Source organism: Pistacia vera, unplaced genomic scaffold, assembly GCF_008641045.1.
Source record: "Pistacia vera cultivar Batoury unplaced genomic scaffold, PisVer_v2 Contig369, whole genome shotgun sequence".
NCBI lineage: Eukaryota > Viridiplantae > Streptophyta > Magnoliopsida > Sapindales > Anacardiaceae > Pistacia > Pistacia vera.
The window spans coordinates 22,341-44,151 of record NW_022196189.1 but is presented as its reverse complement, the minus strand read 5'-3'; the positions used below and the strand labels follow the sequence as shown (position 1 = coordinate 44,151).

The window sequence follows — 21,811 nt, the reverse complement described above, 5'->3', positions numbered from 1 at the left end:
AGTCTTATTTAACTGCTGTATATCAAGTATTTAAGTGCTGCACAGTCGCACAGCAACAATATGTTGGAGCATGACATTAAGGAACCTCAAATTTAGGCTGAGGATGAACCTCTTGTTGCTGTTTGTGCACAAGGGTTACTCTCCAATCTAGAAAGCCCGAATTCATTTGGGTCAATATGCCCCTAGTTTAGTCTGGGCTAAGGGTTCCGTTTATCCCCTAGTTCGAGCTGCCTTCCTAACCTGTGTCGGACTTTCTTTTGTTTGACTGTTAAATAAGTTGATTACAGGTCCATTGCGTATTTGGAAATTCTTTGTGCCAAAACGTGTATACCTAATCAATAATCCCTCTTCATATCTGGACAAAAGAAATCTTCTGTATTCAAAATTGGACTAATGTTAAATGTTCATCAACAATTAGAAGGAACAACTTAATTCAGCAATCACAACATATAATACTTTAATTATCTGATACACAGACTTTCATGTCAGATTACATAAACAAATTGGCTGAGGATATTGATTTTCATCCTGAATATAAACATAATTGGCTAAGAACGTTGAAGCTCATCCTGAATACCATTGGATATCTTGTTACTTGTATACTTGTTATACATCTGGATCAAACACCGAACTACGAAAGGCACGGCAGCCGCAAGCAAGATGTATCGAAATCTGACAGATTCATTAGGCGTAACAGCAAAAAGAGCAGATCCATAAGTTACTATCATTGCACCAGTGGCAACACATATCTCGAAATGAAAAGGAAACCTATATGTGAGCGAAACAATAACAAGTATGGATGTAGAAAGAGCAACGGTGTTAGAAATCAAGAAAACATAGTAGGCTTCCTTTTGAGCAGCATAAATAGCCCTGCCGGCAACATGTCCATTATTATCATCTTGCCAAACACCACCAGGAGGGTTGACTCCTGCTTGAAAAGTCACTGCAGCAATCAGAGTGACAACAATCAGGAGCACATTCCGGGCATCACTTGGCGAGTCCCTGCCTTCTTCATACCGGAAATATTTAAACCAGCTCCTCCCAGTACTCAAAGAAGGGTGAGACGACATTGGTATACAATTTCTTGAGCAATGAAAGTTAAGGATGCCAAAACTATATTGCCTTCCAAGATGTTCAAATAGAAACTTAATTCTGACTGAGTCCACTATCTTAACATATTTTTTTTTTTTAACGTAATAAATTATATATTGAAGTCAATTGTTATATACACTTATGTTTGAGAAGGGAAAAGAAAAAGTGATATGTCCTTGTTATAATATAAGAAGTTTGGTGCGTGTTGACCAAATCCGGCAAGTCCCTGCTTACAAGTCTTTGGCTGTGTTGGGAGCGAGCAACCACGAAGGAACAAGATGCTTTTAAATTATTGAATTTGAATATTAACATCATATATATGCTGATATATCCGACTGTAAAATAAGTATTTAAGTGTTTGTTAATGGTAGAATTTGGAATTAGAGGTTTAAGCCGTTTACCATATTTGAGTAGTCAATACGTAAGTGTAAAGATACGTAGTAAAGGAGGACTAACCGTTAACTCAAGGTTTGAGTTAGTAGTTGCCTTGTCTCATTCATGTCGATATCATTAATGGACATATGCATCCCTCCAAATAAAATATATATATTAATTTAAATTTTTTACTTAAATTTATATATATTTTTTTGATTAATTCATTTTTATTAATCCCATATTAATATCAACATGACATCGATTTCATCATTATCCAATGAAAGTTAAAGTAAAGATGCCAAAACTTATCTGCCTCCCAAGCTGTTCAATATTTCCTTACGTAATATTTATCTATTTTTATATATAAAAAGTCAATTAATATCCGTAAATGAGTCTGGTTTTAAATTAGTATTGAATATAAATACTAATTTAAATGAAATTCTGATTTTATCATACAATAAGTCTTAGTCTTCACTCCTCACATATACTGTTGGGACTTGTAGAGCTTTGAGTTGTAACGAATCAAAACTTAAATTGAATTGGGTCTAGAAAGTGGTCGGCAGCAAATTGTCAAATGCAAAAGTGTTCCCAGAAATAAGGAAGCAAAAAATCTTTTTTTTTTTTTTTGGTTCTCTCTAAATTCTTAAATTAAAAAATAACTTTATTGATACAATTTTCTCACATCAATAGCGAGAATAATTTTTTTTAACTCAATCAAAATTTATATTCAATTCCACAGATGTATCTAATAACATGGTTAACTATGTGATTTTTACACATGATATATAGGAAACGAAAGTATTCAAAACCAATGAAGGTCGACATCTTTGCAAAGATAAATACTTGACCTGTCATATGAGATGGATTATAAATCACAGGTGGCTGCCCTCCTGCACTCCAAACAGCTCATACATATAAGACCATCTCCAACCCATTGCACCAATTTGATGTAAAATTGCACCAAATTGGTGCAAAACACTATTCCATCTCCAACCCATAACACCAAATATTGCACCAAAAAGAATATTCTTTTTTTTCTTTTATTGTAATAATCAACAATTAATCTATTTCACTCATTATTTTTGTATATATTAATTAAATATTGGGAATGATATTTTTATTAAATAATAATTATTTTAAAAATTATACTAATTTAATAAAATTAAGCATTTATTTAATCAAATAAACATTATATTTAAGAATTATGCAAAAAAGAGCTCAACAACAAGGTCAATGATCTCAAAATAACTCAAGTTTTTTTCAATATTTTGATGATTTTACTGGATCCGGAACTAATCTACCGGAATACTAAATTGTTATTTTAGTTTATGTTGTATTTTCTTTTAATTTTAGTGTTTTTAAATTAGTGTTAATTTTTATTTGAGTATTGTAGTTTATATTTGCATTGAATAAAGTTCTATTTTTAATTTTTCATCATTTTTTAAATTATATCATTATATAAATAATAATCAAATTAAATTAAATACAAATACTCAAATTTAGTGTGATTTTTGTGTGTAAATTTATATACAAATAATTACTTAACAAAATTAAAAAAAAAAAACCAAAAATAAAAAAAAAATATATGTTTTTTATTTGTGCTACAGTGCTATTTGGCGCAATACGTGCACTGCACCAAAATGGTGCAGTGTTGGCGTGGGTTGGAGTACCAATCCACGCCAATTTGTAGTTTTTGCATCATTTTGACGTGAGTTGGAGATGCCCTAAGACACACGGGGCATTCGCCTTTTCTAATTATTAATTTGCTACCTAATCTAGCAAAGACCACTTTATTTTATAAAACCATGCAATTCCATCTTTCCCCAAACAAGGTTTGTAATTGTAAACCTCCACCTTCAAATGCTTAAGAGGGTGGGCGTTGCCAGCGTTTCCTAATCCCTCTTGGTAGCTTCTGTAGCACATAAGGTAGAAGAAGGGCAATGAACAGTGTGATGTACTGTATGGCATCTTTAGGTGTAATAGAAGTAATTACCATGCCATAAGTTACCCCCATTGAGAAAATACAAACTTGAAGCTCTCTGCTGGGAATCCACCTGTCAGATAATCTATCATGACCATTGATGTAGAAAAGCCCAATGTATTCCAAAATGAAAAAAACCTTGCGAAAAATACAAATTTCTCAGTGGAAGTGTTTGGGGTTTTATCGAGAAAAATGCCACTTGGAGGGTCCATCGCAGCTTGGTAAGTAACAGTGGCAATAAGTGCAGCCACAAGTAACAGTGCATCGCGAGCATCACTTGGTTGATCCCTTCCAATTTTAAATTTAAAATAATTAATCCAATCTTTATAAACTACAGGAACAGGCTCCGGATGAATCTTGAGTGTTAATGAGAGTATGATCAGGAGTTTGTACACCAAGGGCACCCGCACGTTGGAGGATTTCCTTTAGTCGAACCTCATTGGAATTCTCTATCACTATATCTAACAAATCCATTGCAGTGAAACCCCTCGAGTTCTTGGCGTTCAGTTCCAGAATGTTGCTGATATTGCCGCTGCCAAGCAGAAGCTCAACAATCTACGTGATCAGAATATCTTGTAAGTTTATGTGAGGATTATATTCAAGACTTTCCCGGCCTTAAGTGATCAAACTAAATAAAGACATATTTAACCCATGAAAAAAGACAGACCAAAAACATAAATGAAATCAAGATAAGGTGATCATGAATATAACAACAGGACCTTTAAAATATCAAAAGAAGAGCCCAAAAAGTAAAAAATAAAAAATGTGGAAGTGCTGGGATTTGAATTAATTAGGTGGAGTTCAACTTGCCTCAAGTTGTTTCCTACAGACTGCCAGGTGCAAAACTGTGTTTCCATCTCTATCACTAAAATTCACGAGCTCTTTTTCCAAGCCAAGCTTTTCCAGCCATTTGACCAAGTTTGTAAAAACTTTAAGTTTATAGTTTTTCAAAGCCAGATGAAGAGCAGTTTCGCCGAGAGATGTCAGATCTCTAACAGAGTCACCACAAGAGGTAAGCAATTTATCAATAATCTCAACCCTTCCATTTATAGCAGCATGATGAATACATGTTCTTCCATGCGTCCCCTTGAAACGGCAAACATCAGGATGGCAAGTCGTTATGATTTCTTCCACTATTTCGACATGCCCAAGAACTGAAGCAATGTCCAGTGGCCGAAACCCATCTTGGTTTGCTTGAGTAACTAGATCAGCCCTTTGTTTAATTATTTCTTTTACAAAAGCAAGCTGTCCGGCCTTAGCAGCAACGTGTAACGGGTTCTCATGAGGAGATATGAGAGCACAATCAGCTAGAACCAATGGGTTTTCAGCAAGCAGTTGGTGTAACGCATTGACACTGCCTGTTCGAGCTGCCTCAAACAATCTACCGTACGTCCATTCTAGTCTAGAATTATTCACAGGATACAGTAGGTAAGTAAAGATTGTTTTCTTGGTTGCATTGTATTTTGAATGGGTTGAAAGCACAGAATTTATAGAGGTTTCTTGCTTACTCATTTTGTTGACGAAGACCGAAATATTAACAACACGCTTTTTTTCTCTAATTTTTTTTCATTCTAATACTCTTTTATTAAGACTTGTATGAAAGATAAGAGCCAATAATTCTTAATAAAAGAATAATATTTATATGTATAAATATCTTATTTCAATTAATTTACATAAACTAGTGTATTAAAATATGGTCGGAGGAATTCATTTAAACTAATATTTTAAATTTTTAAGTCTTCATTAATCATCATGTTATAACATATCATGTTGTATGAGTTAATTGGTAAAAAAACCGACTTTTGTGTAGTCAAGTAATTTGATAAAAGACTCTTTAGTGTATTATTCAAGAAGTCTTCAGTTCGAATCCCTCCTTAAATACTAATAGGGGTGACCATTAGAGTTCGTATCTAACTGGTAGTTTCAGGATCCTGAATAGTGAGGGGCGAACAGAAAAATTCCCAACTTGTGCACCACATTTAGTAGTGTCTAGTTGGCATGGAAGAGAAAGGGGAACGGAGTCCGCGTATATAACAAAATATAACGAAAATGGTAGAGGGCGAACCATAAACTGCTGAGCTTGATGCTTTCAGTATTTTATATATACGACATTATTGGTTATATATTAATATCATATCTTTGATTTTTAACTATAAAACAAGTTTATATTGTTTATTGTCAGCGGTGGAACTTGGAGTTAGAGGCTTAGAGGTTTGAGCCGTTGACGATTGTTGAATTGGTAAATAGACAAGTGACATTAATATACAGTTTCTTGAGCAATGAAAGTTCAAGAAAAGATGCCAAAACTTAACTGCCCTCCAAGTTGTTCAAATAGAAACTTGAATTCTGACAGAGTCCACTATTTCAAGTAAGGAAGAGAGCTCAAGGGTTAATAAACTACCTACTGAATACTGATCTCATATTTAATGGATGTCGGAGCCTAACAAATTCCAACTTGTTGAATGAAATAATGAATTCTATAATATAATAAGAAGAAGTTGTATAAAAGCATATTATTTCTCTTGATGAGTTTAATGATGTCTATGTCTAGACTAAGAAAGAAAAATAAGTCAACAATGGACTACAGTATTGAACTTTCAACGTACCCAGAAAATCGTTGACGATAAGCCAGCAAGCCAGCAAGCCAGCAAGGAAGAGAAAATATGCACACGCCTCTTATTCTAAAGTTTTTTTAAAAAGGGAATATGCACAAATTGCCTAGTGACAAGACACCATTATTTTAATATAATGTATTTCAATTTTCAGCCAGTTCCACAATTTTTCCGACCGATGTTGGAAGCCATCGAGATAGAACTGGTAGAAGAAGGGCAATTCTAAGTACGGCATAATTAATGGCACCCGCAGGTTTAATATAATGTACTGCACATCCATAAGCAAACATCGACATTGTGAAAATAGCCATTTGAAGCTCTCTCATGAAAGGGAATCTGCTTGTCAAATAAATTATAATGCTGAGTGAGGCAGCAAGGCATAATGTATTCCAAAATAAAAACAAATTCAATGCAACTGGAAAGCCTGAACTCCCACAAACAACAGCCAAACCGGTGGCAACAAGGAATTGGTTGACTATTATCATTTTCATCAAATTTTATGAATGTGGATAGCCATTGGAAGTAGGAACCACGCAGGAACAAGATGTTTTGAGACAATATTATATTCTATTTGTATATCCAACTATAAAATTAAGTTTACTATTATTAATCGTACAACTTGGAAGCTGAGGTTTTAGTCATTGGCTGACTATTGTTGTGTAGTTAAATGCAATTCTGATTTTAATATAGAGTTTCATCAAAAAATAAGTCTATGTCTTCACTCCTCACATATACTATTGGCACTGGGGATTTAGAAACTTGACGGTGATGTAGAATTTTGAGTTGAAAACATGTGTTTGAAGCTTGATTAAAATTGTAAAAATTTATAGAGGAGAAATCTGAAAATGCGATGTTTGTAATATGGGGAGTACTTGCCTACTTTTTTTTTCGACAATTTGTAGTTATAAATATACATTTGGTTTTTAAAAGAATTAATAGATAAAGTTTAAAATGTGGTTTTAGTAATCAAATAACAATATTTTGAATAATAAGTTATCGACATAAATACACAACTAGGGTTACGCTTGAAATGCTGTAAAGAATCGCACCTAGTTGGGGGAGAATCTGGCCAACTTTATTTTTCAGTCTTTTTCTTATTTTTCTTCCTTTTTACAATTTTGCAGATTTTTTTTTTTTGGAAATTATATTTTTATATAAGTTCATAAAATATATACAATTTTAATGAAATATTGTTTTGTAATTATAGAAATTAAAGATAAGGGGTTTAAATGACTAATTTTCAAGTTAGTGAAGGTAATTGTTATGTTTTTGTAATTTAGGAGTGCAGGTAACATTAACCCTATAATATATATTGTGCGAACTGACAAAAAGACCTTTTTACGGCTAAAACTATCATATGAATTTAACAACGGTTGGGAAAATATTTTTTTCAAAGTTTATGGGTGGGAAATAATTAAGGCAAACTTTTGGTGGGAAAATGTCACTAACTCTTATTCTATTAGGGTATTTAATTTTCATTGTTTTATTAGAAGCAAAATCATATTTTTATTAGGATTTGGATTCTTCTAAGTTATTCAAGTTATTTAGAGCAATGTTTTATTTTTTATTCAAAAAAACAAAAAATAAGATTCAAATTTTTGAGTTGTATTTTAATATTTTTAATTTTTGAAAATGTGTTTTATGTAATATTTTAAATTAAAAACCATAGAATACCGTGAAAACAACTTTACTTAATATTTAGAGTAAATGACATTTTCCCACCCAAATAATTGTTTAATAACCCTTTTCACCCATGAACTTTTAAAATATAACTTTATTATCCAAATTTATTAGAATTAGAATTATATTTTTATTAGGATTTGCATTCTTCGTACCCTAATCCTTATGGAATCAGTTAACTCCCATTGACGCAGGCTTTGGTACTCCCCCAAAGAATTGAGATTTGAGACTTAAGTGGAATTGAGTTAGGATATGGATTCTAAACCTATAAATTCGTTTATTTTGTATTCTCAATCTTGTCAGTCCTTTTATAATCCATTAGTACATCGACTACTTTGAACTTTAATGGCTTCTCTTGTACTTTTGTTGTTTGAATTTCTTTATCTCAAAAGGCGAAATTCCGATTTTGTGGAAACAACACTCGAATCCTGTCCCTAAACAATTGAAAAAGGAGAGTAACATCTCACAACTCTATTCTTGTCCCTCCCAAAACAATACATTTATTGAAGTGGCAGTGGAAGAGGAAGATCTGGCAGAATATCTATTAGAGTCAAGGGTCTGTTTCGACATGGTTTAGCCTTTAAGAGTCAATTTCTTCATTACAAGTTTTAATCTTATTGTTATTAATTTAGATGTAGTCTTTCATTCTATTCCTATGCATACGCAAGAATTGTACATTTTATAGTTTAGTGATGGTGTCTAATTGACTCAGAAGGCTAGCACAGCTCTAACATACATATAACATATGCCTGAAATTACATACATATCAATTTTAACATGCAATAGAATACGAAAAGGTTCCAATATCAATATAATCACTATACATTTTTATATAAAAGCATGTAAATCTCCAGATTCAAATGCTTAAAGGGGGAGCTTTGTGAGCTTAATTGTCTTTCAGCCACTTCCAAAATTTTTTGACCCATTGTGGAAGCCCTCGAAATAAAAATGGTAGAAGAAGGGCAATTCCCAGTACGATATACCTAATGGCGCCCGCAGGTTTAATATGATGCACTGCACATCCATAAGCAAACATCATTGAGAAAATAGCAATTTGAAGCTCTTTCTGGAAAGGAAACCTGCTAGTCAGATAGATTATAATGATGAGTGATGCAGCAAGGCCTAATGTATTCCAAAATAAAAACAAATTCGATGTAACTGGAGAGCCTGAACTCCCAGAAATAACAGCCAAACCGGAGGCAAGTACTGGAACAAACACAGGAGGAGCAGTGTTTGCAATGTCAGCGGAATTGGCTACCGGTTTATGAAGAATAAAGCTAGTTGGTGGGTTCATCCCTGCTTGGAATGTCACAGTTGCAATCAATGCGGCTACGACTAATAGTGCATTGCGAGTATCACTTGGTGAGTCCCTTTCCATTTGAAATTGAAAATACTTAATCCAGTCTTTTGAAACTCCTGTAGAAGGCTTTGGATTGTTTATCAGAGTGTTATGAGGAGTTTCTGTACCGAGGGCTCCCGCGAATTGAAGGATTTCCTTTAGTCGAACATCATTTGGATTGTCTATGCGTGTATTATCTAACAAATCCATTGCTGTGAAACCCCTCGAGTTCCTGATGTTCGGTTCCAGTATGCTGTTGATATTGCTGCTGCTAAGCAGAAGCTCTACACTCTACATGATGGAAATATCTTGTAATCGGTCAAACAAAACAAAATCATAATTTCCCTTGGAAAAAGACAGACCCAATATTAACAGGCCAGAGAAAAAAAGATTAAGATACCGACGCTTGCACAGAGGGATTACAAAACAGAACATGAAAACAAAACTTATCTGTCTCAATCATCATTGAATGCCGATCAAAAGCTTTAGCTCTGACTCTCCTAGCGGTGATGCAGTTATTGACTTGTGAAAAATAAAAGAGGCTTCCAGTTGTGTCTGAAAGAAAACTTTTCTACAGAAGTACTGCTATAGATATTTTGTTTTGGGAACAGATCCAAAGTAAACAAGGTGACTGGAGGCCACACCACGATGCATTCTTGCATTTATCTTTTATAAAGTAGTCACAACCAAATAACTCAATTTCATTTTTCATTCTACATTATCATTAATTTAAATCAAGCATATTAGTCTCTTTGTATAGGAAATATGAATGCTTTTTACCCTTTATGAGAAGTTGGGAAGGTTTTCCGAATCAATAGAAATGAAGATCAAGAATACAACAGTCAGAAACAATAAAATAAATACTTAAATAAAAGAGCTTGGTAGTGAATTCAATTAAGGTGGAGCTGGACTTGCCTCAAGTTGTTTTCTAGATACGGCGAGGTGCAAGATTGTGTTCCCATCTTTATTGACCGAATTCACAAGTTCTTCCAAACCAAGCCGTTCCAGCCATTTGACCAAGTGTTTAAAGGCTTCAAGCTTATAGTACTTCAAAGCTAGATGAAGAGCAGTTTCACCGAGAGATGTCAAATCTTTAGCACACTCACCACAAGTGGTAAGTAATTCATCAATAATCTCAACCCTTTCATTTATAGCAGCATAATGAAGACATGTTCTTCCTTCTCTTCCCTTGAGACGGCAAACATCACGATGACGAGTTGTGATCTCTTTCACTATTTCTACGTACCCAATTGCGGAAGCAATGTCCAGTGGCCGAAACCCATCTTGGTTTAATTGTCTTACGAAATCTGGTCTCTGTTCAAGTATTTGTTGCACAAAAGCCAACTGTCCAGCCTTGGTAGCAATGTGTAACGGGTTCTCGTGGGGAGACAAGAGCTGACAATCAGCAAGAATCAAAGGATTTTCAAGAAGTAATTGGTGCAATAAACTAACGTCGCCAGTTCGAGCTGCCTCAAACAATCTTTCATCCATTTCCAATCTTGAAAGAAAGAGACAGATCTACCTTCTATTTTGGTTTTACCAGGAGTGAAGGGCATTATTGAACGGGTTAAGAGTAGATATAATGCGTTCTGAAGCTACGGGTCTGCTCCAATTTGTATAGTAATTGACTGATAGCATATAACAATACGATCAGCACCCATGTATAGATACAAAAATATAACATTGTCTCAAAAACATCTGGTTCCTTCGTGGTTTTTTGCTACCATTTTATCTTATTAAAGCCAAACTACAAGTTGAGACTTGGTCCACACTCACGAAAATTCTAATTATTCTAGAGATATGTCACTTACTCTTTTCCCTTCTCAAACGTATACGTGATTATATTTGTAAGTACTTTTTGTCAAACTATGAATACAGTGTGGTGACAATGATTTTTGTAATGTCGTAACATCACTTTGTGTATGCACAATCGTTTTATGGTGAAAACTTTATTCCTTGTTGAATGCTTCAAAGAGTTTTAAGTTTTTAGAGCTAAAGTGCGTCTTCAATGTTAAACTTTGAGAGAAGCTCAAGACTGATGAATGAGCAAACCCATAAGTATAAAATGTTTATGTTTAACCCATTCCATATAAATTTAATCAACTTGGTAAAGTGATAAACTTTCAATATAAAATAAGGATATGTATACAAAAGATAAAAGAAATGAGTAATAGTATATAGACCAACCGTTTTACAAATTAACTCATATAACATGATGATTAATGGAAACTTACCATTTAAGATATAGCAGATGATGTTGACACATCTGTTTATATAGATTAATCTGTATATGTAAGATTATTCGAAAAAAATATATATATAGATATATAAAATTTGATATTAGAAAAATTATTATTGTTATTGATATGAGAAAATTGTATTGATAAAGAAAGAAGATAAATAAAGTTATTTTTAATTTAAGAAAAAAAAAAAAGATTTTTTGCTTCCTTATTTCTTTGAACACTTCTGCATCTTTGTAAAAGGTTCTGCTACATGAACATTAAAATGTTTACTGTAAATCTAATTCGTCAAATGATGCCCCACATTTCGACGACTTGGGCTCTTCGAGTTTAATGATGCTCCGCTGCCACGATCTTATTAGAGTAGTCTACTGCTGCTAGTCAGCTTTTAGTTAGTTTACTGCTGTTAATTATTAACTATAGTTACACAGCTGGATGCAACCAACACTCAACTAACTTATAACTATACTAGCAATTAACAGTAAACTAACTAAGCTGACTAACAGCAGTAGACTACTCTAATAGACCTGGAATTCCAGTTCAATGAGCCCCACACGGCGACGACCTGGAATTCCAGTTTAATAATGCCCCACACGGCGACGACTTGCAATCTGCGAGCTCAAACTGAAATAGAAGGCAACCATGACAATGACGTCACAAAGGAATCTTGTTACTTTCTGCGTGATTCTAGAGTGGAACAGATGGCAGATTGTTTGAGGCAGGCACCGTCACTGCGTTGCACCAATTGCTTACCGAAAATCCATTAACTCTGGCTCATTGTGAAATGATATCTGCTCCCATTACACATTGCTGCTAAAGTCGGACAGCTTGGTTTTGTACGAAAATAATTATGCAGAAAGCTGATCTCATTAAAGTAGAAAAAAAAGCGTGTTGTTAATATTTCGGTCTTCGTCAACAAAATGAGCAAGGAAGAAACCTCTATAAATTCTGTCCTTTCAACCTATTCAAAATAGAATGCAACCAAGAAAGCCAAGAAAACAATTTTTACTTACCGTGTCGTGCAATGTTCGGAAAATCGGACTGGACCTTGACCCGTTCAAGAGGCCGATTTTCGATTTGACCTGTAAAGTTATTTTTAGTCCATAAATGTTTGAAATTCATCAAAAACACCCCTAAATAATTATGCATGACTCCCTTAAGGTTTGAAATCTATCCAAAACACCGTGAAGAGACTGGTAAGTGGTGACAGCAGTGACGATCGATAGCGAATCGAAGTTTGGAATCATGGGGCTTTTGATATATAGATTCTGACAAATCTTATGGTGTGTCAGGTAGTTCTACCGGTGCTAGACTTTTCCAAAATCAAGAAGGAAGTTTGACAGTTGCCTGAACAACAGGTGGATGGCGATCGATGACCAATCGAAGTTTGGAATGATGGGGCTTTTGATGTAGAGGTGTCGGTGAATCTTATGGTGGTGTCAAGGAGTTTTAATAGTGTCGGAATTTGCCGGAATTAAGAAGGAAGTCCGACAGTTGCGTGAATGATAGGTGGACGGCGAGCGACGAAAGGCTAGATGGCGACCACTGAAAATGGATGGGTTTTTTTCGTAGAGATGTTGTCAAGTCATATAGTGGTGTTATCTCCCTCGAACGATGCTGGAATCCGGCGGGATTTACTCGCGATTGGACTGAGATTCGACACTATTTCGACGGTCCAACCGCGACTCCATCCGGTTTTATTAAGAATATCTGTTTTCAGGGGAAACTAGATCGAAGATGACGTCGGTTCCTGGTCAAACCGATCCGACCGTCCGATCCAGTCTGGTTTTCAGAACACTGGTGTCGTGTGAATAATTCTAGACTAGAATGGACGACAGATTGTTCGAGGCAGCTCAAATAGGCAATGTCAATGCGTTGCACCAATTACTTGTTGAAAGCCCATTAGTTCTAGCTGATTGTGCTCTCATATTTCCTCACAAGATCTATTAAAAATTGAAGGAGTAAAAAATAAAATAAAGAACAGCAATGTAAATACCATATTTACGTGGTTTGGCATAACTTGCTTATATTCACTAATGAGAAAAATTCACTATAATTTCATAAACACAATATACAAGAGTGCACACCACCATCAACCTAGCTAGCACATAAGTCGAGAACAATCCTAAATTCTAAGACACTCTATCTTATGGTGTTTAATAACATTTACATCAAAACCCTTGTGTTCTCACATTTTTTCCTCTCATAATCATTTCTTTTCCTTATTCTCTCATAATCATGAATTGATTTTTAGTAAATGGGACATCCAAATTCTAATAGGATTCATATTTCCATTCCATATAGAACTCTCATATTTAAACTTTATTTCCTACTTTAACTCAAAGTAAAGTCGTAAACTAATTCTACTGCCCTAATTCAACTTACAATAAAAGGAAAACAAATACTCTTAAAGTCAAACGCCTGAAACACAAATTTTCCTAAAACTAGAATTCTTGAATTGAGGACGCACGTTGCTTTCACGTTTTGTGGTTTATTTGTTCATCGCGCCATCATCTTCATCAACTACTAAAAAGTATTCACATTGTTGGAGTCCCACATCGATTAGGCATGCTCAAGCCTTTTAGGTTATAAGAGGGGATAATCCTCCCATTCAACAAAGGCCTTATTAGGTGAGAATTCAGACCCACCTCAAATTCTAACATGGTATCAGAGCCCATGTTCAGTTGAGCTGAGCGCTTGACCAGCAAGTGAGGAGTTAGAGCTAGCAACTACCTCCTATAACAGGCATGACCTAACATATGGGCTTGACCGTGAGGGGGAGTGTTGGAGTCTCACATCGACTAGGCACGCTCAAGCCTATTGGGTTATAAGAAGGGGTAATCCTCCTATTCAACAAGGCCTTATTGGATGAGGAGTCAGACCCACCTCAAATTCTAACACACATTCCAACAAGAACTCGTTACACGTTGCTACTAAGGCCGGAAACCTTGCTTTTGTAAAAGAAATAATTAAACATAGGGCCGATCTAGTTAGACAAGCAAACCAAGATGGGTTTTGGCCTGCTTCAGTTTCTGGGATGTCGTTTTAAAAGCCATTTTGATCATAGTTATCTGGTATCCTTCAAAATATAAACAAAAATTTGAAGGAAAAGTGTTGACACAAGACAAATTCGTTTCGTAGCTCCTTCAGATTCCCATACCAATTCCATTTTGTCTTTCACTGCACCAGTAATTATAGTTGATTTCAACAAAAGAATGCATAGTTGATTAGTATCCATAAGTCGTTGTTGGAATACATCAAGCTTGCTGAAGCAGAATCTGACAGTGAACGAAACAAAAGGGAATTACTTACCTATGAATATTCAAAGAACAAGAAGATAAATTAAACTCACCCATACAAGAATACTAGTCATGTGGTACTCAATATATCAGTCACTTTCTGCATGAAAATAACACTTACGTAACTTGAATAACTTAAAAGAATCATACCTAAAATATAATAAAACCATGAAACTCAAATATAACACAATTTAAATAATGTAAACTAATCATACCAGGCTAAAATATAAAAGGCAAAGACTAATTCAATTATAAATAATATTTGTACTGATTGTTAAAGAAATGATTTTGTTAACATCATGTCTAAGAAATGGCTAATTTGTTTATTTTATTTTTGGGTCTCGTGTGTGCCTTACAAGAAGAGAGTGAAAGATTGACACAGAGAAAAATTAAAAGAATATTTTGAGCATTTCTCTCGTCTAACATATACATTTTTTGCTTCCTTAATTCTGGGAACACTTTTGCATCTTTCTTTAAAGGTTCTGCTACATGAACATTAAAATGTTTATTGTTAATCTAACTTGTTAAATGATGCCCCACATTTCGACGACTTGGAATCTTCGAGTTTAATGACGCTACATTGCGAGGACTAGGAGAAACTGAGAACAAAGAAGTAGGAACCATGCAGGAACAAGATGTTTTGAGACAATATTATATTATTCTATTTGTATATTAACGTCTTATCCAACTATAAATAAAGTTTACTATTATTAATCGTACAACTTGGAACCAGAGGTTTTAGCCATTGGCTGACTATTGTTGAGTGGTTAAATGAAATTCTGATTTTAATGTAGAGTTTCATCAAAGAATAAGTCTAAGTCTTCACTCCTCACATATACTGTTGGAACTGGGTATTTAGAAACTTGAAGGTGATGTAGAATTTTGAGTTGAAAACATGTGTTCGAAGCTTGATTAAAATTGTAAAAATTTATTGAGGAGAAAAATCTGAAAATGCGATGTTTGTAATATGGGGAGTACTTGCCTTTTTTTTTTTTCCCCGACAATTTTTAGTTATAAATACACATTTGGTTTTTAAAAGAATTAATAGATAAAGTTTGAAAAGTGGTTTTAGTAATTAAATAACAATATTTTGAAAAATAAGTTATCGACAGAAATACACAACTGGGGTTACACTTGAAATGTTATAAGAATCGCACTAGATGGGTGAGAATCCGGCCAACTTTTGTTTTTTTTTTCAGTCTTTTTCAAATTTTTCTTAATTTTCTTCCTTTTTACAATTTTACTGTTTTTCTTTTTAGAAATTATATTTTTATATAAGTTCACAAAATATATACAATTTTAATGAAATATTGTTTTGTAATTATAGAAATTAAAGATAAAGGTATAAATGACTAATTTTCAAACAATAATGCTATGGACACCGGGATTTTTACACCGAAATATTGTACCGGCCTACGTGTAACACACCTCTGATTTTTTTAACAATTTTTTTCTAGTGAACGGCCGTCCATCAAATTTGGATGGCCGTTCACTCACATGGACGTCCGTCCATATTATATGGACGGGGGTCCATATAACAGGGACGGGCGTCCCCAATTAAAGGATGCCCGTCCATAAGTAAAATGGAATAATTTTTTTTTATAAAAATTAGGGACGGTCGTCCCTTCATTTTGGACAGCCGTCCCTTATTCAAAATATTAAAATAAAAAAAGAAAAAAATTTGGGGATGACCGTCCATACATTTTGGACGGCCGTCCCTTAAGTTTGGACAGGCGTCCATTAGGAATGGACGGCCGTCCATACTTTAAAAAAAAAAAAAAAAAAAAACATTCTAAACACCTTTTTCTTAATCTTTTCTTCGTCTCATTCCCCATTCCTCTCTTTTTCTCGTCTTCATTCCCCAACCTCACCTTTGAACATTAGTACCTCGGATACAATCCAGTAGCTTTGTTTTACCAGTATCAACATGGCCCATAATGTATTCTTAGGCATTCCACTTGGGTGGACAAGGGCTCTTCTTGTCTGCTCAGTGCAACATGGACTAGCAAAGCCTTTTCATTGTTTTGGGCTGTTTTTGGGGATGCAAGAGAGGGACCAGTGATTTTTGTGTGGATTATGAGTTTGCGACCCGGTCAAAGCCAACTGAGGAGTTGTTAGCAAATAAAGGTAACTATACCTTCATCGGAGGAAAGGCATTGGGTACAGGAACTTATTTGCCATACAATGGACCTCCTTCATGGCTGAAGATAGTCTTTACTTCTAAATGGAATACTCCATCTTAGGGCTGAGCTACCATCAGGCACTAACTCATTGCTTTCCGTTATTCACGGGCTTCCTAAGAAATTGATTTTTGTAGCACTGACCTCTTTCATCTCTCGACTGGAACTGAACTTAAAATTGTAATAGTAGGCAACATGCACTAGATACAATGGTATGGAGGTTGAGATAAAATTAGAAAATCCCCTTTGCTCTAGGCTGAATCGTGCTTGGAAAGTTCTTGTACTCATGGTATGAAGGAGGTACATTGTATGAAGCCAAAATTATACCATTTGGTGCTGTTGGCGAAGATGATTTTGCTCAATTAAGCTTGATAACTATATTCTTCATTCATCACTGTCACCGTTAAAATAATATTAGTTCCCAGAGATATTTATTACTGCATTTACCTATGGCTTTGTTTATGAATTCAGCTTGTTTTTTTCATATTTATTACTAATGTTCAGGAAGGTGAGGCTGGGGGAATGAAGACGAAGAAAAGAGAGGAGATGGGAAATGAAGACGAAGAGAAAGATTGAGAAGAAAGGTGTTTAGAATGTTTTTTTTTTTTTTTTTTTTTTTTTTTTTTTTTTTTTTTTTTAAAGTATGGACGCCCTTCCAAACTTAATGGACGACTGTCCCCAATTTTTTTTCTTTTTTTATTTTCATATTTTGAATAAGGGACGGCCGTCCAAAATGAAGGGACAGCCGTCCCAAATTTTTATAAAAAAAATTTATTCCATTTTACTTATGGACGGATGTCTTTTAATTGGGGACGCCCGTCCCTGGTATATGGATCACCGTCCATATAATATGAATGGGCATCCATGTGAGTGAACGGCCATCCAAATTTGATGGACGGCCGTTCACTAGAAAAAAATTGTTAAAAAAATCAGAGGCGTATTACACGTAGGCCGGTACAATATTTCGGTGTAAAAATCCCGGTGTCCGTAGCATTATTGATTTTCAAATTAGTGAAGGTAATTGTTGTGTTTTTGTAATTTAGGGGTGCAGGTAACATTAACCCTATAATATATACTGTGTGAACTGACAAAAATGCCTTTTTGCTGTTAAATAGATGGGTGGGAAAATATTTTTTCAAAGTTTATGGGTGGGAAAGTAAATAAGGCAAACTTTTGGTGGGAAAAATCATTAACTCTTATTCTATTATCATATTTAATTTTCATTGTTTTATTAGCAGTAAAATTATATTTTTATTAGGATTTGGATTCTTCTAAGTTATTCAGGTTATTAGGGTAATGTTTGATTTTTTATTCAAAAAACTGAAATAAGATTCAAAATTTTTAGTTGTATTTTAATATTTGAAAATGTGTTTTATATAATATTTAAAAACCATAGAATACTATGAAAATAACTTTTAATCATTTTCTAATTTTGTACTAATTTTTAGGATTTTATTCAAAAACTGTTTTGCAAACAATTTGACTTATTTCTACCAAATGTGTTTTCATAAGATTTGATGTATCTGTGTGTTCTTGTGTATTCTCTATCTTGTCAATCACTTGTTCGTCTCAATATCCAAAATTGCGATTTTTTGGAAACAAAACTCCATTCCTATCCCTCCACAAAACAATTGATGAAGGAGACGAACACAACAACACCCTGTTCTTGTCCCTCCCATAACAAACTGAAAAAGAGATTTGACACATTTACTCTAGTAGTAATAAAAGAGGAAGATCCAGCAGAAGATCAATTAGAGTCAAGGCTCTGTTTCGACATGGTGTAGCCTTAAAGGAGTCAATTTCTTCATTACAAGTTCTTTCATTATATTCCGATGCATACACAAGATTTGTACATTTTCTATAGAAAATCGTATCATTAAGTTTTGAGAAAAAAACCAAAGGATGCCCGCATTCTTATTCCAATTCAGTTAATGATATGATCAAATACAGCTCTAACATACATGAGCCTGAAATTACATACATATCAATTTTAACATGCAGCAGGATACGAAAAGGTTCCAAAATCAATTTACTAACTAAAAATTTCCAACTTGATGAATGAATTCTAGAATGTAATCACAATACATCTTTATGTGAAAGCATGAAATTATTTATCCAAAACAGGTTTGTAAATCTCCAGATTCAAATGCTTAAAGGGGGCTCGATGAGTTTAATCGTCTTTCAGCAAATTTGGAGTTGTTCTGATCCCTCCTGTATTGCAGCCACTTCCAAAATTTTCTGACCCATCGTGGAAGCCATCGAAATAAAAATGGTAGAAGAAAAGCAATTCCTAGTACGACATACTTAATGGCACCCGCAGGTTTAACATAATGTACTGCACATCCATAAGTAAACATCATCGAGAAAATAGCAATTTGAAGCTCCCTCTGGAAAGGGAATCTGCTTGTCAGGTAAATTATAATGTTGAGTGATGCAGCAAGGCCTAATGAATTCCAAAATAAAAACAAATTCGATGTAACTGGAGAGCCTGAACTCCCAGAAACAACAGCCAAACCGGAGGTAACTGCTGGAACAAACCCTGGAATATAAGCCGGAGGAGGAGGTGGAGTATAAGCCGGAGGAGGAGGAGCAGAGTTCGCAGTATTGGTGGAATTGGCTGCGGGCGTATCCAGAATAAAGCTACTTGGTGGATTTATCCCTGCTTGGAAAGTCACAGTTGCAATCAGTGCGGCTACGACTAATAGTGTATTGCGAGTATCACTTGGTGAGTCCCTTTCCATTTGAAATTGAAAATACTTAATCCAGTCTTTTGATACTCCTGTAGAAGGCTTTGGATTCTTTATCAGAGTGTTATGAGGAGTTTCTGTACCAAGGGCTCCCGCAAATTGCAGGATTTCCTTTAGTCGAACATCATTTGGATTGTCCATGGGTATATTATCTAACAAATCCATTGCTGTGAAACCCCCCGAGTTCCTGACGTTCAGTTCCAGTATGCTGCTGATATTGCTGCTGCTAAGCAGAAGCTCTACACTCTACAAGATGGAAATATCTTGTAAGTGGTCAAACAAAACAAAATCATAATTTCCCTTGGAAAAAGACAGACCCAATATTAACAGGACAGAGAAAAAAAAAAAAAAAAAAAATACCGACGCTTGCACAGAGGGATTTGATTTACAAAACAGAACATGAAAACAAAACTTATTTGTCTCAATCATCATTGAATGCCAATCAAAAGCTTTAGCTCAGACTCTCCTAATGGCGATGCAGTTATTGACATGTGGAAAATAAAAAAAGGGTTCAAGTTGTCTGAGAGAAAACTTTTCTACAGAAGTATTGCTGTAAAAATTTTGTTTTGGGAACAGATCCAAAGAGTAAACACTAAACAGAGTCACTGGAGGACAACCAAAATAAATCCCTGAAGGCACTTGGAAGGTGTTAAATCGAATAAGCTACGATTAAATTTCAAATTGAACACAACAAAAGAGGCCACACCATGAAGCATTCTTGCATTTATCTTTTATTAAGTAGTCACAACCAAATAACTCAATTTCATATTTCATTCTACATTATCATTAATTTAAATCAAGCATATTAGTCTCTATGTGTAGGAAATATAAATGCTTTTTACCCTTTATGAGAAGTTGGGAAGTTTTTCCGAATCAATAGAAATGAAGATCAAGAATACAACAGTGAGAAACCAAAATAAAATAAAAAAAAAAGAATAAAAAAACTTGGTAGTGAATTAAATTAAGGTGGAGCTGAACTTGCCTCAAGTTGTTTTCTAGATACCGCGAGGTGCAAGATTGCGTTTCCATCTTTATCAACAGAATTCACAAGCTCTTCCAAACCAAGCCCTTCCAGCCATTTGACCAAGTGTTTAAAGGCTTCAAGCTTATAGTATTTCAAAGCTAGATGAAGAGCAGTTTCACCGAGAGATGTCACATCTTTAACACACTCACCGCAAGTGGTAAGTAATTGATCAATAATCTCAACCCTTTCATTTATAGCAGCATAATGAAGACATGTTCTTCCTTCTCTTCCCTTGAGACGGCAAACATGACGATGACAATTTGTGATCTCTTCCACTATTTCTACGTACCCAATTGCGGAAGCAATGTCCAGTGGCCGAAACCCATCTTGGTTTGATTGTCTTACGAAATCTGGTCTCTGTTTAAGTATTTGTTGTACAAAAGCCAGTTGTCCGGCCTTAGTAGCAATGTGTAACGGGTTCTCGTATGGAGAGAAGAGCTCACAATCAGCTAGAATCAAAGGGTTTTCAAGAAGTAATTGGTACAATAAACTAACGTTGCCAGTTCGAGCTGCCTCAAACAATCTTCCATCCATTTCCAATCTTGAAAGAAAGAGACAGAACTGCCTTCTATTTTGGTTTTACCAGGAGTAAGGGGCATCATTGAACGGGTTAAGAGTATATATAATGTCGTTCTCCAGCCACCGGTGTGCGAAGAATTCTTCTAACAAAACTTCTACCAAATATATGTTGACTAACATGAAAGATGAAAAATTGTACACTTCAACATGAAAGATATTGTATTACAGTATTGAACTTTCAACGTACCTGGAAAATCGTTTTGTTCTTACCCGTATTTTCTCTCTATAAAATGTTGAATTTTCCTCGTTGCCACTCCAGTTTTGATGACATAAGGCATTCTACGGCATCTCAATATATATATATATATATATACACTAAAGAGATGGCTCTTTCATTCGTTTGAATATTCAAACATGTTTTGGAAAAAAGCAAATAAAATATCTTAAAAAAATAACTTTTTGAAAGTTTAATATTAAGAATAATTTTTGTAATAATATTGATGTATGATATTACTGTACAAGAGAATATATATTTGTGTTTCCAGATAATTATGTTTAAAGCGTTTAATTTGTCTTCTTGTTCTTTGAATATTCATAGGTGAGCAATACCCTTTAATTTTAATAATTGTTTTCAGCATTCCTTTGTTGAAATGACTGACGCATTGAAAGACAAAATAGGATGGATGTGGGAATCTGAAGGAGCTAGGAAACAAATTTCTTTTG

The 21,811-nt window shown here is 34.6% G+C and overlaps 3 protein-coding genes across 3 annotated transcripts; all 3 read right to left on the bottom strand.

Annotated features, from left to right (window-relative positions):
* Positions 1–400: 400 nt before the first annotated feature.
* Positions 401–9,289, bottom strand: LOC116140316 (ankyrin repeat-containing protein ITN1-like). The gene is made up of 4 exons (XM_031425963.1): positions 8,724–9,289; positions 4,259–4,850; positions 3,784–4,003; positions 401–1,165 (listed from the first exon to the last, which is right to left on the bottom strand). Exons 1-4 carry the CDS (start codon positions 9,287–9,289, stop codon positions 549–551), a joined length of 1,995 nt encoding a protein of 664 aa, XP_031281823.1. The 3' UTR covers positions 401–548.
* Positions 9,290–9,973: 684 nt separating this feature from the next.
* Positions 9,974–10,570, bottom strand: LOC116140315 (ankyrin repeat-containing protein BDA1-like). The gene has a single exon (XM_031425962.1). It carries the CDS (start codon positions 10,568–10,570, stop codon positions 9,974–9,976), a length of 597 nt encoding a protein of 198 aa, XP_031281822.1.
* An 8,378-nt stretch (positions 10,571–18,948) lies between these two features.
* Positions 18,949–21,103, bottom strand: LOC116140314 (ankyrin repeat-containing protein BDA1-like). The gene is made up of 2 exons (XM_031425960.1): positions 20,528–21,103; positions 18,949–19,791 (listed from the first exon to the last, which is right to left on the bottom strand). The coding sequence occupies exons 1-2, from the start codon at positions 21,101–21,103 to the stop codon at positions 18,949–18,951; spliced, it is 1,419 nt and encodes a 472-aa protein (XP_031281820.1).
* Between the last annotated feature and the right edge of the window lie 708 nt (positions 21,104–21,811).

Bases quoted from the DNA above. Each gene is read 5' to 3' on its own strand.
- LOC116140316 (XM_031425963.1), bottom strand. From the start codon at position 9,289: ATGGATTTGTTAGATAATACACGCATAGACAATCCAAATGATGTTCGA. The intron at 4,004-4,258 runs GCAAGTTGAACT...CTGATCACGTAG, and splicing joins TCTGTAGGAAACAACTTGAG to ATTGTTGAGCTTCTGCTTGG. The intron at 1,166-3,783 runs GTAGTTTATAAA...ATGTTAAGATAG, and splicing joins TTCATCCGGAGCCTGTTCCT to TGGACTCAGTCAGAATTAAG.
- LOC116140314 (XM_031425960.1), bottom strand. From the start codon at position 21,103: ATGGATGGAAGATTGTTTGAGGCAGCTCGAACTGGCAACGTTAGTTTA. The intron at 19,792-20,527 runs GCAAGTTCAGCT...TCCATCTTGTAG, and splicing joins TATCTAGAAAACAACTTGAG to AGTGTAGAGCTTCTGCTTAG.
- LOC116140315 (XM_031425962.1), bottom strand. From the start codon at position 10,570: ATGGATGAAAGATTGTTTGAGGCAGCTCGAACTGGCGACGTTAGTTTA.